The sequence below is a fragment of the Panthera pardus genome, unplaced genomic scaffold (genome assembly GCF_024362965.1).
Source record: "Panthera pardus isolate Hobbes unplaced genomic scaffold, ASM2436296v1 HiC_scaffold_15, whole genome shotgun sequence".
NCBI classification, from domain to species: domain Eukaryota; kingdom Metazoa; phylum Chordata; class Mammalia; order Carnivora; family Felidae; genus Panthera; species Panthera pardus.
Window position 1 is genome coordinate 30,635,177 of NW_026526710.1, and position 13,283 is coordinate 30,648,459.

General features: G+C 41.1%; 1 protein-coding gene across 6 annotated transcripts in view; it reads right to left on the reverse strand.

Annotated features, from left to right (window-relative positions):
- The window catches only part of PTPRM (protein tyrosine phosphatase receptor type M), a 791,703-nt gene that overhangs the window by 79,999 nt on the left and 698,421 nt on the right, over positions 1-13,283 (reverse strand). For all 6 annotated transcript variants that reach the window (XM_019418445.2, XM_053902396.1, XM_053902395.1 and 3 more), the window contains 2 exons: positions 4,619-4,695; positions 1,838-1,874 (listed from right to left, as the gene is read on the reverse strand). In XM_019418445.2, the coding sequence (XP_019273990.1) occupies positions 1,838-1,874; positions 4,619-4,695 (114 nt within the window). The remainder of the gene's footprint in view (positions 1-1,837; positions 1,875-4,618; positions 4,696-13,283) is intronic.

Consider the following 13,283-nt stretch of genomic DNA (forward strand, 5'->3'; position numbering starts at 1 on the left):
CTTGTTCTGTCCCATCAGGTGGGAGTTTGTGTCAGGTATTGCAACTCCTTAGCAATTCCTATGTAAAGGTCTGTCTCCTGCCAGTTCAAGCTGGGCACTCCCCATGTGACCTTTCTTCTGACTAGCCAAGTGACCTTGGAAGGAGCCATTACTGACTTCATTTCAGGGAAGGAAACATATTGAAGGTTAAGTAGGTCACCTAGACCCAGGCATAGATCGAAAATGGTGACATGAGACTGCGGACTCTATGTATGGTGCCACCCAGGTACTGGCCAAGGCTGTCGGGATTAGGACAAGGTCCCACAGTGGCTCCATTTCAGCCATACTTGGAGCTTTTCTAAACCAGAGCCCTGCTGTCCAAAACAGCCAGTAGGGAATAGCCAAATGAAGCTATTTAAATCCATATTAAAATCTAAAATTCGGTTCTTCATTCATAGTAGATACTTTTTGCGTATGTATTACTGGCTACCATATTGACCAGTGCAGATACAGATTTCCAGCAGTAGATAATTTTAGAGTGTCTACGTGTCGCTACCAACTTGACCAGTGCAGATACAGAAGATTTCCACCAGTAGATAATTTTTGAGTGTCTATTAGTTCCTACCATACAGACCAGCACAGATACAGAAGGTTTCCACCATTACAGAAAGTTATACTGGATAGTGTTGCCCTAAGTGTTGGAATTCTGATCACTGGCTACAACCTATGGCTCATTAACTGAACCTGACCTCAGTCTTTAGCTACTTCTTTCTCCTCACGGTCCATCAGACACCTCCAACTCTCCTGCCTCCAAACCTAGACTTTCCACAATGTTCTTGCCATCCTTTATTCTCTTGATCCTTGATATTCTGTTGGGCACCACCTGCCAATCCCTGACCATTGGCAAGTCATATCCTTGTGATTTCCCGGCTCCTGTTTCTGGGATATGATGCAATACTGGAAACAATGAAAGAATAACAAAATGAAGAGAATGCATGCTCTCAACCCTAACTGGGTCCTTCCTGATTCTCGGCATTTCTTCAGTTCATTTAACAGATGCAATAACTCATCCCTTACGATGCCTCGTTCCCAACAACCTCAGCCCTCTCACAATCCTATTCTCCATAGTCAGTGTCCTGGAAAGACATCACAAAAGCTCTTGCCATGAGCTTCTCCAACATTTTCCTCTAGGTTTCTTCTTGTTTCCTTTAGCCAAAGTGATCCACCCAGTGCTTTTCACCTGGGAGTACTGATTTCCTACTTTCAGATCTTTGCTCATGATGCCTTGGCCATTTAGAAGTTTTCCTCCCAAACTCACCTTTACCACAAAGCAGTTTATGGATCATTCCATCTGAAAGTAACTTCTTTCTTCTCCAAGTTTCCCTAACATTTTCTGCACCTCTCGCATAAATTTCTAACTGGTGTTGCTTGTAATAATGTACAGGTCACCCCGTACCTTCCCCATCAAACCACAACCGATGTGAGAGACAGTAATTGATGAATTCAGCTTGCACTCCCGGCAGCAACTGGCACAGGTCTTTGTATAGACTGTACTCAGCACAGATTTATTTAGTGATTATCTATATGCCTAGTTATGAAGATGTCAGATTCACTCTGAAGGCAGACAGAATTAATCCAATAATGAATTGATGAATACACTTCTAAAGATCACAACATCAGGTTCTAACTAAATGATCACAGTCTGATGGGAAAACAAGGGTGTATGTGTTGATGACTAGAACTGCAATAAATGGGGCTAGAGCAGTGGGGAATATCATTCTGGAGGATGACATAGGGACGAAATGACAGAGAGTAGACAAACAACCAAAGAAAGGCATCAAGGCTCTAGCAGACTTACCTTGGGTAGCGATATAATGATTGGGTCGATGATAACCCTAAAAATAAATGAGAAAGAATATTTGACAAACTTAAAACGGTAAGCAGCACAGAAGTCGCCCACTAAGTTTGCCAAAATGAATGCACATACAAATACCAACAACCGCACCGGCTGAAAGTGAAATGGCCAGACCCAGTACCGCTTAGTGCCTCGTAAAAAGCAAAGGGGGATCAAAGCTAACAGTTCTGTGGCTCACACATGGGGTGGGAGTAACTTAATCATACGCCGGCTATGAGACGATGGGTGAGCAATCAACACTAACAACTTATGGATTCTCTGAAATAACACGACCACGACTCTTATTAGATTGCAAACAGGCTGGGAATGTGCAATAGGATTTCATGTGTGTTCGGGATGCTATTGGCAACGTGCCAAGGCTTTAACACACATCCTGTTCTACCGGTAAAGGCAGCTACATCGATAGTCATACTGAATGTCATTCTTAAACACTGCTAATGCCATGACACGCTGCCGTGGCAAGGGCCAGAAATGCAACGAGGCAGAAATTCTGCAAGGCCCCTTCCTTTTATCGTGACCCTGTGAAGGAGGCGAAAAGATGAAAATTGAGACCAAATACAGAAGGGAACAAAGAACGTCACAGGATCAATATCTGGGGAAGATAAAACCAATTTAGAGAAAATCACACACAGGTAACATAATATCGCCACGGACCTTAATATTTTCCATTTCTGTTCCCCGAGATTACCTAATATAGTGTGCCTGAAGCCAGATGGGAAACAGGAGAAACTTGGAGAGGAAATACAGATTTCTCAGACCATTTCAATGTGTATCTGGTAGATTTTTTTTTTTTTTTTTGCTTTTAAAACAAGTCATTGATAATGAACAGCAAAAGCAAACACATTCTTTTATACAACTGACCTGCTGTGGGTATAGACTCTTGACAGATATTAAATAGGATTATGAAGATAATCACTCATGTCTTGGCAGCTGATAAGTTTCACAAAGCAAGACCCTGTCTGATGTGCGGCTCTGTATGTCAGTTCTAGCAAGGTGCTAGGAGATAGGAGGAGCTCATCTATGAAACGGAAATAATCCATACAGTCCACGAATGACCTATGTTGCTAAACACAGTGGTCATTTCTCAGTCCATTGTTTTTGTTTGTGGTCTGAACCACACACAGTGAACGCTCTAATACGTACAACAGCAACTGACATATAATACAACACGTGGCTCAATAAAATCTCATTGACTGAGTGAATAAAAGGGCCCTGAATATTGACTCTTTTCTCTGTTAAAATTAAAACTAATTAATCTGGTATGTTCATTACTTTTATGTCTTCCCTCCTCTGTAGCTCTACCTGCCCATTCTTTAAAGCTAAGTTAAAATCACTTCCGCCACAAAACCTAATCTGATTACATTTACTCCTTCAGGCAGTGATTCATCAAACACTTATTAAGTGCTTACAGAGTTTCAGGGCTGTGCCAGGCGCAGGGGGTACAAGATGCATAGGATACAGCCCGTGTGCTCAAGAGCCCCCAGGGGCTCTAGGAGCTGGGACTGGACCATGAACAGGATTCCCTTGGAATCTCCCAAGGGAAGGAGAGTTATAGAGAAGACGTTTCTTACTTCAGCTTCTAAACTCTGAAGTCTTGGGGAGAAGGCAACAGGTCTTGGCCACCTCTGAATTCTCCCACAAGGGACTCACTAAACATCTACTGGATAAAGGAATAAGCGCAAAGTATTTTAGGAAGGAACTTGGCTTTAACAGAAAAAGATATCTAACTTGGGCCGTGTGTGTTCTGGACCATCATCCAATGTGGCAGCGTAGGGGGCTTCATTCGAGGAATGGGATACGAATTACTCTTCAGACAGTCCTCCTGTAGGCCCTACCCTCAGATCCATAACCAAAGTGTCACAACCTTTCCAAGCAGTACTATAAATAACATCCTTATGTTTACTTTTTGGATAACTCTTAGAGATTGTGATGCTAGTATTTTTAGTAGCATCTGAATTATACTCAAGTAAGAAGACGAAAGAACTCACATGTATGGGTAAAGCCTGTCCGTGGAAGTACTAATGGACTAGAAGGCAGTGTGATGGCCAAGGCAAGCACAGCGTGCCCTGGGAACTGTAAGGGAGCAAAGGTCTGTTTCACGTGAACCTGAGCCTTGAAGGTAACAGTGACTTTCCCTTCATTTTCAGGCTACTTTTGAGTTCATTCATTCTTTCAACTGAAAACATGCTGTCTCCTCAGGAATTTATTCTAATGTAAGACATTAAGTTAACATGATGCAGGACGAACAAAGAAGCAGTCTTCAATAATTAAACAGCCTACATATTTAATGACATGTCTTGTGTGCATTCGATGTCCTGGTTAAACAGCTGCAGACTACTTTGAAGGCAACTTAAAAGTGCAGTAATGACGAGAGATCGCAAATCATCGAATTAGGAATTAAGAGAGTTTTATCTTATTAATATGTAAACAGATTTCTTTTAAAGTGTCAAATAATCTAAGTTGTTGACAAAAACATGGAAACACTATCCTTGGTCCACAGCAGCACGGAAGACACGGAATGTCACAGAGGAGTTCAGCAGCCAGTAGGCCGACTTGAGAACAGGAGTGGCCATGTCTCCACCGTAAAGTTCTGCAGGCTGTGAAGTAACGTTAATGTGTTTGCTTCTGGATTTGGAGCAGTGAGCGCCCACCAGTACCATAGCAGACACACGATGTGGAATGTGGCAGAACAGTTGGGTTTACTGATGGTTTCAAAATACGTACATCGATATAATTTCCATTGATGTAGTCGGAGTTGGTATCTCCTTCTATGGTCTGTAGTCTCACCCGCGAATGATCATCTGCAAAGGGAAAATAAAACAATGATTTTTTTAAAAATGTTTTAATGAAAAAAAACCTCCCTGCATGAGCAGGGGAGGGGCAGACAGAGAGGGAGACACAGGATCCTTAGCCGGCAGGCTCGAACGCACGAATTGTGAGATCATGACCTGAGCCAAAGTTGGATGCTTAACCGACTGAGCCACCCGGGTGCCCCAAGCAAACAATGAATTAAAAGCAATCTGTTGGGCTGCTTAGAGCCCCAGAATGCAAGCACATTACATAGAGATCATTCACATCCATGCTGCTTTACCGATAAACAAAGAATTAAACACTACACACCTACTACACTTCCTATTTTGCTCTTGAAGCTGGGAAGGATTTAGAATTATTTGCATTTTGCAGCAAATATCGTGAAGTTATTCTTTGATCATTTACAGACGCGCTGCGTGGGTAGAGGTTTGAAACTTCTACATGGAGTCCTATGAATCACAACAGAATTATTTCTTGGACTGAACGTAGAGCAAGTTCACTAAATCACATACTAACCCTGAGATTTTGAAGGCTTCCTATGGCACCCACCTTGACAAATGATGGCTATAAACCACGGCCCAGCTCTCTGGAGGTGCGAACATGGACCTACCCTCAGTTGTTGTCCCTGAATTCCCTACACCGCTCTCTGCACCATGTGTGTGAGGTCCAGAGTCAGGCATGTGGGTCAGAATCTCCACACTTGTGATTTGGGACAAGTTACTAGCTCTCCCTGTGGTTTAGTTTTCTCATCTGTAGAATGGGGATTAACAGTGCCTGCCTCACGGGACCATTGTGACCATTAAAACAAAATAGAAAAGAAGATTAGAAAACCACCTGGCATATAGTAAGTGATGGATAAATGTCAGTTGTTGCCCTTTTCATGTGCTGTGGAACAGACATGCAGGCTATTCTCACGATCTGTACTGCTGATGCCCACACAGGTGGTAACAACCCAGAAATGGACCCACATGCAGGCCAAGTTTCCCTCATGGTAACCTGCTCTAGGATCCAATTTCTCAGAGTACACTTTGCTTAAACCAGAGGTCCCCTATCCATATTTTTGCAGGTGGCATGGGGGAGGCGAGTCATTGGGGTGCTGGGTACGTGTGGATTGTCCCGGCTTTTGCATTAGGAGAGCCAGTGCTCACACACAGCTACGGCAGGGCTGTAAGTAATTCAGGCAGTAAAGCCATTTGAGCCTCCCGAATGAAAGATGCTCCAATAGACCTGAATCATGGCTGTTCTACACACATCAGGCTTTAAGTCAGCTCCTCTGAAGGGAGATTAGGTCTGCCTCCCCGTACTGCTTGACTTTCCCTGGGCAGTTTTTTTTTAAAAGGCAGGCATCACATTAGAGCCTCCCAATCTTCAGAAGCAGCACTGTCTTAGGATCTATTGTATTTCCTTGTCAGAATCGCCCCTCTTTCACACTTTATTTCTCTTAGAATCTCAGGATGAATGCCGCCCATTCCCTGTGATTTATCACCCCTGGGCCTCTCAAATTGTTCTGGAATGTTCTACATGGGGACTTCAATCTCTGATAAGACTGTACTCTCATCTCCCATAAACAGAGCCTTTGAAATAAAGAGTTGCCCCATCATCTCCTACTGTTCGGTTGGTTACCTCCCTCCCTCCCTCCCTCACTCTTTTTTATTTTATTTTATTTTTAACTTGGCAGCTATTTCTCTAGATTTAATCACTTTACTCTCCTTCTGATGGGGAAACCCACAAGACATATGTACAGCATATTTCCTAGGCAGACTGAGATTGTTTTTATTTCTCTTTATGTGCATGGTAGTATCCTTTCTTCATTCGAAAGTTGATTCTACTAGGTTATGACCTTTTGGGGTCAGAGACCTCATCGTATTCATTCCGATGAGCACCTTTCCCCGAGGCCACAGTGCCGAGCCCCGGGGCCTCTCTTCACAGCACTGTCTGCAATGCACAACCACATGCAGTGGCCCTAACACACAGCAGGTGAGCATAACGCATGGAACTCTTCACCTCACTAATGAATACCGTGTCTTGATAGTCACTGTCTCCATGGAAGAAGGGGCAAGTTGTGGTCAGGCGAGGTTCACTGGGGCTGTCTGGAGTACTAGAATGGTCCTGAATATTTGCTTTACAACCACCTATTAAACTGTATTTGGATGCTGTATGCCCTGTTCTGTACCTATATTTCACTATTTAAAACTAAAAGAGTCCAGGGGCACCTGGGTGGCTCAGTCGGTTACGTGTCCGACTTCGGCTCAGGTCATGGTCTCATAATTTGTGAGTTCGAGCCCCGCATCGGGCTCTGTGCTGACAGCTCAGAGCCTGGAGCCTGCTTCGGATTCTGTGTCTCCCTCTCTCTCTGCCCCTCCCCTGCTTGCATTCTGTCTGTCTCTCTCTTTCTCAAAAATAAATAAAAATTAAAAATAAAATAAAATAAAATAAAATAAAATAAAATACAATAAAATAAAAGAGTCCACCTTGAGGGTATTATGCTATGTGAAATACGCCCAACACAAAAGGGTAAATACTACATGATTCCACTTATATTAGATATTTAACATAGTCAAATTCATAGAGACAGAAATAATGGTGATTGCCAGGGGGTGCAGGGAGGTGGGGAGTAGGGAGTTAGTGTTGAGTAGGTATAGACTTGCAGTTTGGGAAGATGAAAAAGTTCTGGCAATGGGTGGTGACGGTTGCATAACAATGTGAATGAAAATGCCACTGAACTGGACACTTACAAATGGCTAATATGGCAAATTTCACGTCATGTTTATTTTACCATATTTTTTTAAAAAGGGGGAGTCCACTTTCTCCACCCCTCCCTTGTAGAATATGTCTCCAAGTTCCACTCTAAGCCCGGATGTCCTGAGAAACAGCACCTCCCAAGGTGGGACTTATAGTCTTGAGCCCTTGGGAGTTCCCCTGCTTCTTCCTTTTCCCTGATGAAATAAAGGCGGTGGTGGCCGTGCCTCGAGAGCTTGCCGCTAGAGGACAACTGTCAGACATTATTAATGTGTACTCAGGAGATGGTTTAAGAATTACTGAAATGAGGTTTAGGCGGTATTTTTTCTTTCAGTGATAAAATGTGCAAGTATGGATAAGTCAGTGTATCTTAAGGCAGGGAGAGAGATGTTTTAGCAGTGGGAATGGGCTTAATATCTCAGATGAAGGAGTTGGCTGTGGAGAAGAACAAAAGAACATGAATTCTGCCCAGCCAGATTAGGCTGGGCATGGCATGATTACCCTCTTGGCTATACTGGGTCAGCCCTTATCAAAGTAATCCTTTGCCTTCTGGCATGCCAATGAGAAAATCACCTTCCCTCAACAGCAGCAATAAAATGAGAAGAAAGGTCTCACTATCACTCATACTGAGTCAGTGAAAGTGAAGGCAAAAGAAGAAAGTTGATACGTCCCTCCAGTCAGGAGAGCCTTCCCTAAACTTCTGCTGGATATCTGAAAATGCCTCCGTGAAAGAGACGGTGATTCTCAGGCATCCTCTTTCAGATCAAGCTCTCAGTTGGCTAGGAAAACAATAAATATAGACTGTTGAGGGGCAAACAAGTCAGTACATGGAGGTTCACTGCCATCTTTTCTTGAAATCTCATTCACCTTAAATCACAAGCCAATTAAGAAGGCTATCATATAGCAAACATTCTTTTAGGAAAACTCAATTCCTTCTCCTAGGGCACTCCTGAGGTGAAATAGTATCAAATGACAATGAGGAAATGTCTATAGGACATTTCCAGCATGTGACAAATATGGGAGGCTCTCAGACAAGGGATCCACAGAGATAACCACTGCCCACTGGTTGAGCCCCTATCCTTACTTTGTTTTGGAGGCTGACCAGCTGGGAGAGGGCCTTTCTCAGTACCAGAAACTACCATTTGGGTTGAAAGGAATACGTTTGGAGAATTCACCTGTTTGGGTATAAAAGTTCGAAAAATCCAATGGGATTTGTGGCTGACAAAAGGTCAACTATTCATGAAGGCCAAGGAGTCAAGACTATAAGGACTTGGTATTTCAGGAGACAGAGTCTAGTAAGGTAGAAAAGACCTGAGCTTTAGAGTTATACATTACCATCCTTGTTTCTCTCCTGGTATGGGTGTTTTTTCCTTGGTTATTCCGAAGCCATTTCATGTTGACATTGTGTAGTGTTTAGCTTAGGTGGCCCAGAGACCTTGATTTGAATACTGGATGTACTATTCCCCTGAAGCACGAACTTAGATAAATTCTGAACCTTGCCGCGCTTCATCTGTAAGAAGAGGTTGATGATGGGCTACCTTCACAGGATTGTTAGGAAGACCAAGTGAGAAGTACGTGTCCAAGTGCATGGACCATAGGATAGTTTCCATCAAAAAGGAATTATCCCTCTCATGTGAATAAAAGTGACATCGTTATTGCTTAGCAATTCGAACCACAAAGAGCCCAGGATGCTTGTTTGGAGGTCAGCAGAGCAGGGGAAAACTGCGCACTGAAAGCAGCCAGTCTTTGGGAAAGATGAGCTTGAACTAGTTTTAAAGAGGAAATAGGAAAAAAGGTTTGGAAACAGGACAGATATGCCTAAACAGCTCCTACAACTTAGTCCCCTGGCATCTATTCAGCAACTTATCTTTTTATTTAAAAAATATTTTCCTAAATCAAGGTATGATTGACTTATAACATACTAATTTCAGGTGTACAACAGAATGATTTGATATTTGTATATGTTGTAAGACAACCACCACAATAAGTCTAGTTAACATCTGGCACCATACAAAGTTAAACATTTTTTTTTTTATCGTGATGAAGACTTTAGGATTTACTCTTTTGGCAACTATCATGTATATACGACAATATTGCTGGCTGTAATCATCGTGCTTACATTATTACATCCCCCAGGCCTTGCTTACTTAATAGTTGGAAGTTTGTGTCACTTGACCTTCTTCCTCCATTTCACCTATTTCCAACCCTCCTCCTTCTAGCAACCCCAATATTGTATTAGTTTCAGGTGTACAATATAGTGATTCGATATTTATATACATTACAATATTCTCGCCATAGTAACTCGAGCTATCATCTCTCATCATAATATTACTGCTTATAGTCCTTAGGCTGTAACTTTTACTCCCAAGTCTTAATTTATTTTATAACTTGAAGACTATATGCCTTATTAATCTCCTTCACCTATTTTGTCTTTCTCCCCCACCTCCTCCCCTCTGGTGATTCAGAGTTTGTTCTCTGTATGGGTCAATTTTTGCTTTGTTTTGCTTTGTTTGGTTGTTTTTTAGATTCCAGATATAAGTGAAATCATCATCTGTCTTTCTCAGTATAACTTATTTCACTTGCAATAATATCCTTTAATTCCACCCATGTTGTCACAAATGGCAAGATTTCATTCTTTTTTATGGGTGAATAGTATTCCATTATCTATCTATCTATCTATCTATCTATCTATCTATCTATCCATCCTCTATCTAACTTACCTCACATCATCATTATCTATTCATCCATGATGGACACTTAGGTTGTTTTCATATCTTAGCCATTGTAAATAATGCTGCAAGGACATAGGAGGGCATATGTCTTCAAATTAGCATTTTTGTTTTTTTTGTTTTTTTTTTAATGTTTATTTATTTTTGAGAGAGAGATAAAGAGCATGAGCAGGGGAGGGGCAGAGAGAGGGAGACACAGAATCTGAAGCAGGCTTCAGGCTCTGAGCTGTCAGCACAGAGCCCAATGCGGGGCTCGAACCCATGAACTGTGAGATCATGACTTGAGCAGAAGTCAGATGCTTAACTGACTGAGCCACCCAGGCGCCCCTAATTTTTTTGTAATGTTTATTTATTACTGAGAGACAGAGAGAGACAGAGCGTGAGCAGGGGAGGGGCAGAGAGAGAGGGAGGCACAGAATCTGAAGCAGGTTCCGGGCTCTGAGCTGTCAGCACAGAGCCCAATGTGGGGCTCGAACTCATGGACTGAGATCATGACCTGAGCCAAAGTTGTACACTTAACCGACTGAGCCACCCAGGTGCCCCTAGTGTTTTATTTATTTATTTATTTATTTCTTTATATATCCAGTAATGGGATTGCTAGATCATATGGTAGTTCTACTTTTACTTTCTCAAGGAGGCAGGCTCCAAAATGTTTCCATAGTGGCTGCATCAACTTACATTCCTACCAACAGGACACAAGGGGCCCCCTTTCTCATAGTTTGCCAACACTTGCTATTTCCTGTCTTTTTGATAACAGCCATTCTCACAGGTGTGGGGTGGTATCTTATTGTGGTTTTGATTTGCATTTCTCTGATGACTAGTGATGTTGAACATTTTTCATGTGCTTGCTGGCCATCTGTATGTCTTCTTTGGAAGAAATATTTATTCACATCTGCTGCCCATTTTTAAATTGGATTGTTTTATTTGCTGTTAGGTTATGTGAGTTATTTGTATGTTTTGGATATTAACCCCTTATCCGATATATGATTTGCTCATAGTTTCTCTCATTCAGTAGGTTGCCTTTTCATTTTGTTGATTGTTTCCTTTGCCGTGCAGAAGATTTTTATTCTGATAGTAGTCCCATTTGCTTACTTTTATGCTTTTGTTGGCTTGGCTTTTAGAGTCAGATCCAAAAAATCATCACCAAGACCAATGTCAAGGAGCTTAGCACCTACGTTTTCTTCTAGGAGTTTAATGGTTTCAGGTATTACATTCAGGTCTTCAGTTCATTTTGAGTTAACTTCTGTATCTTGTGTAACATAGTAGCCTACTTTCATTCTTTGGCATATGGTTGCCGAGTTAATAAATATAAACACCATTTATTGAAGAGACTCTTCTTTTCCCATTGTATATTCTTGCCTCTTTTGTTGTAAATTAATTGACCATATACATGTGGGCTTATTTCTGGGATCCCTATTCTGTTTCATTGATCTGTATGTCTGTTTTTATGCCAATACCATACTGTTTTGATTACTATCACTTTGTAATGTAGTTTGAAATCACGGAGTGTGATGCCTCTAGCTTTTTCTTTCTCAAGACTGCTTTGGCTATTCAAGGTCTTTTGTAGTCTCATACAAATTTTAGAATTATTTGTTCTATTTTTGTAAAGAAATGCCATTGGAATTTTGATAGGAATTGCACCGAATCTATAGGTTGCTTTGGGTAGTATGGACATTTTAACAATAATAATTCTTCTAATCCATGAGCATGGACTATCTTTCCACTTATTTGTGTCTTCAATTTCTTTCATCAATGTCTTAGAGTATAGGTCTTTTCCCTCCTTGGTTACGTTTATTCCTAGATATTTTCATCTTTTTAATGTAATTATAAATGTGATTGTTCTCTTAATTTCTCTTTCTGAGAGTTTGTTGTTAGTGTATAGAAATGCAAGGGGCAGGTGGGTGGCTCAATTGGTTAGGCATCCGACTTTGGCTCAGGTCACGATCTCACAGCTTATGGGTTTGAGCTCTAGGTTCAGCTCTGTGCTGACAGCTCAGAGCCTGGAGTCTGTTTCAGATTCTGTGTCTCCCTCTGTCTTTGCAACCCCCCTCACTTGTTCATTTTCTCTCAAAATAAATAAGCATTTAAAAAAAAGAAGTGCTAAAGATTTTTGTATTTTGATTTTGTACCCTGAAAATTGTATTCATTTATTCTAATGTGTTTTTTGGTGGAATCTTTAGGGTTTTCTATACATAAAATCATGTTATCCACAAACAGTGAGAATTTTACTCTTTCCTTTCCAATTTGGATGCCTTTTATTTTTATTTCTTTTTCTTGTTAACTGCTGTGGCTTAAACTGTTAATATTTTGTTGAATAAACGTGGCAAGAGTGGGTGGGCATCTTTGTCTTGTTCCTGATCTTAGAAGAAAATTTTTCAGTTTTTCACCATGGAGTGGGCTTTTCACCATTATGTTAGCTGTGGGCTTGTCATATCCGGACTTTATTATGTTGTGGTATGTTCCCTCTATACCCACTTTGTTGAGAGTTTTTATCATAAAAGGACACTGAATATTGTCAAATGCTTTTTCTGTATGTTTTGAGATGCTTACATGATTTTTATCCTTCATTTTGTTAATGGGGGGGGTGCCACACTGATTGATTTGTAGATACAGAGCCATCTTTGCATCCTTGGAATAAATCTCACTTGAGTATGATGTATTTATCCTTCTACTATATTGCTGACTTTGATTTGTTAATATTTTTTGAGGATTTTTGCATCTAAGTCCATCAGGGATAGTAACTTTTCTTTTCCATCCTTGTTTCTGCGCAGTGTAGCATGGGGGTTAGGATCACAGGCTTTGGAGTAAGAATCCCTGGGTTTGAATCCCAATTCTGGCACTTTCTAGTTGTGTGACTTCGGACAAGTTATTTAACCTCTCTGTGTCATAGTTCCTTTAATTGTAAAATGGAAATAAAAATAGTGCCTACCATGTAGAGTTTTTGTGAGAACTGAGTTAATATTAGTAATGCATTGATAAGTGTTTGGCACATAGTAAGAACTAAGTAAAAGCGAGCTGTCACTTTTATCATTATTGCCGATAATTTAATTCAAGACTTGATAATATTTTACCTGCAATATTTCACTTTTGCCTCCAGACTTTCCTTCTCT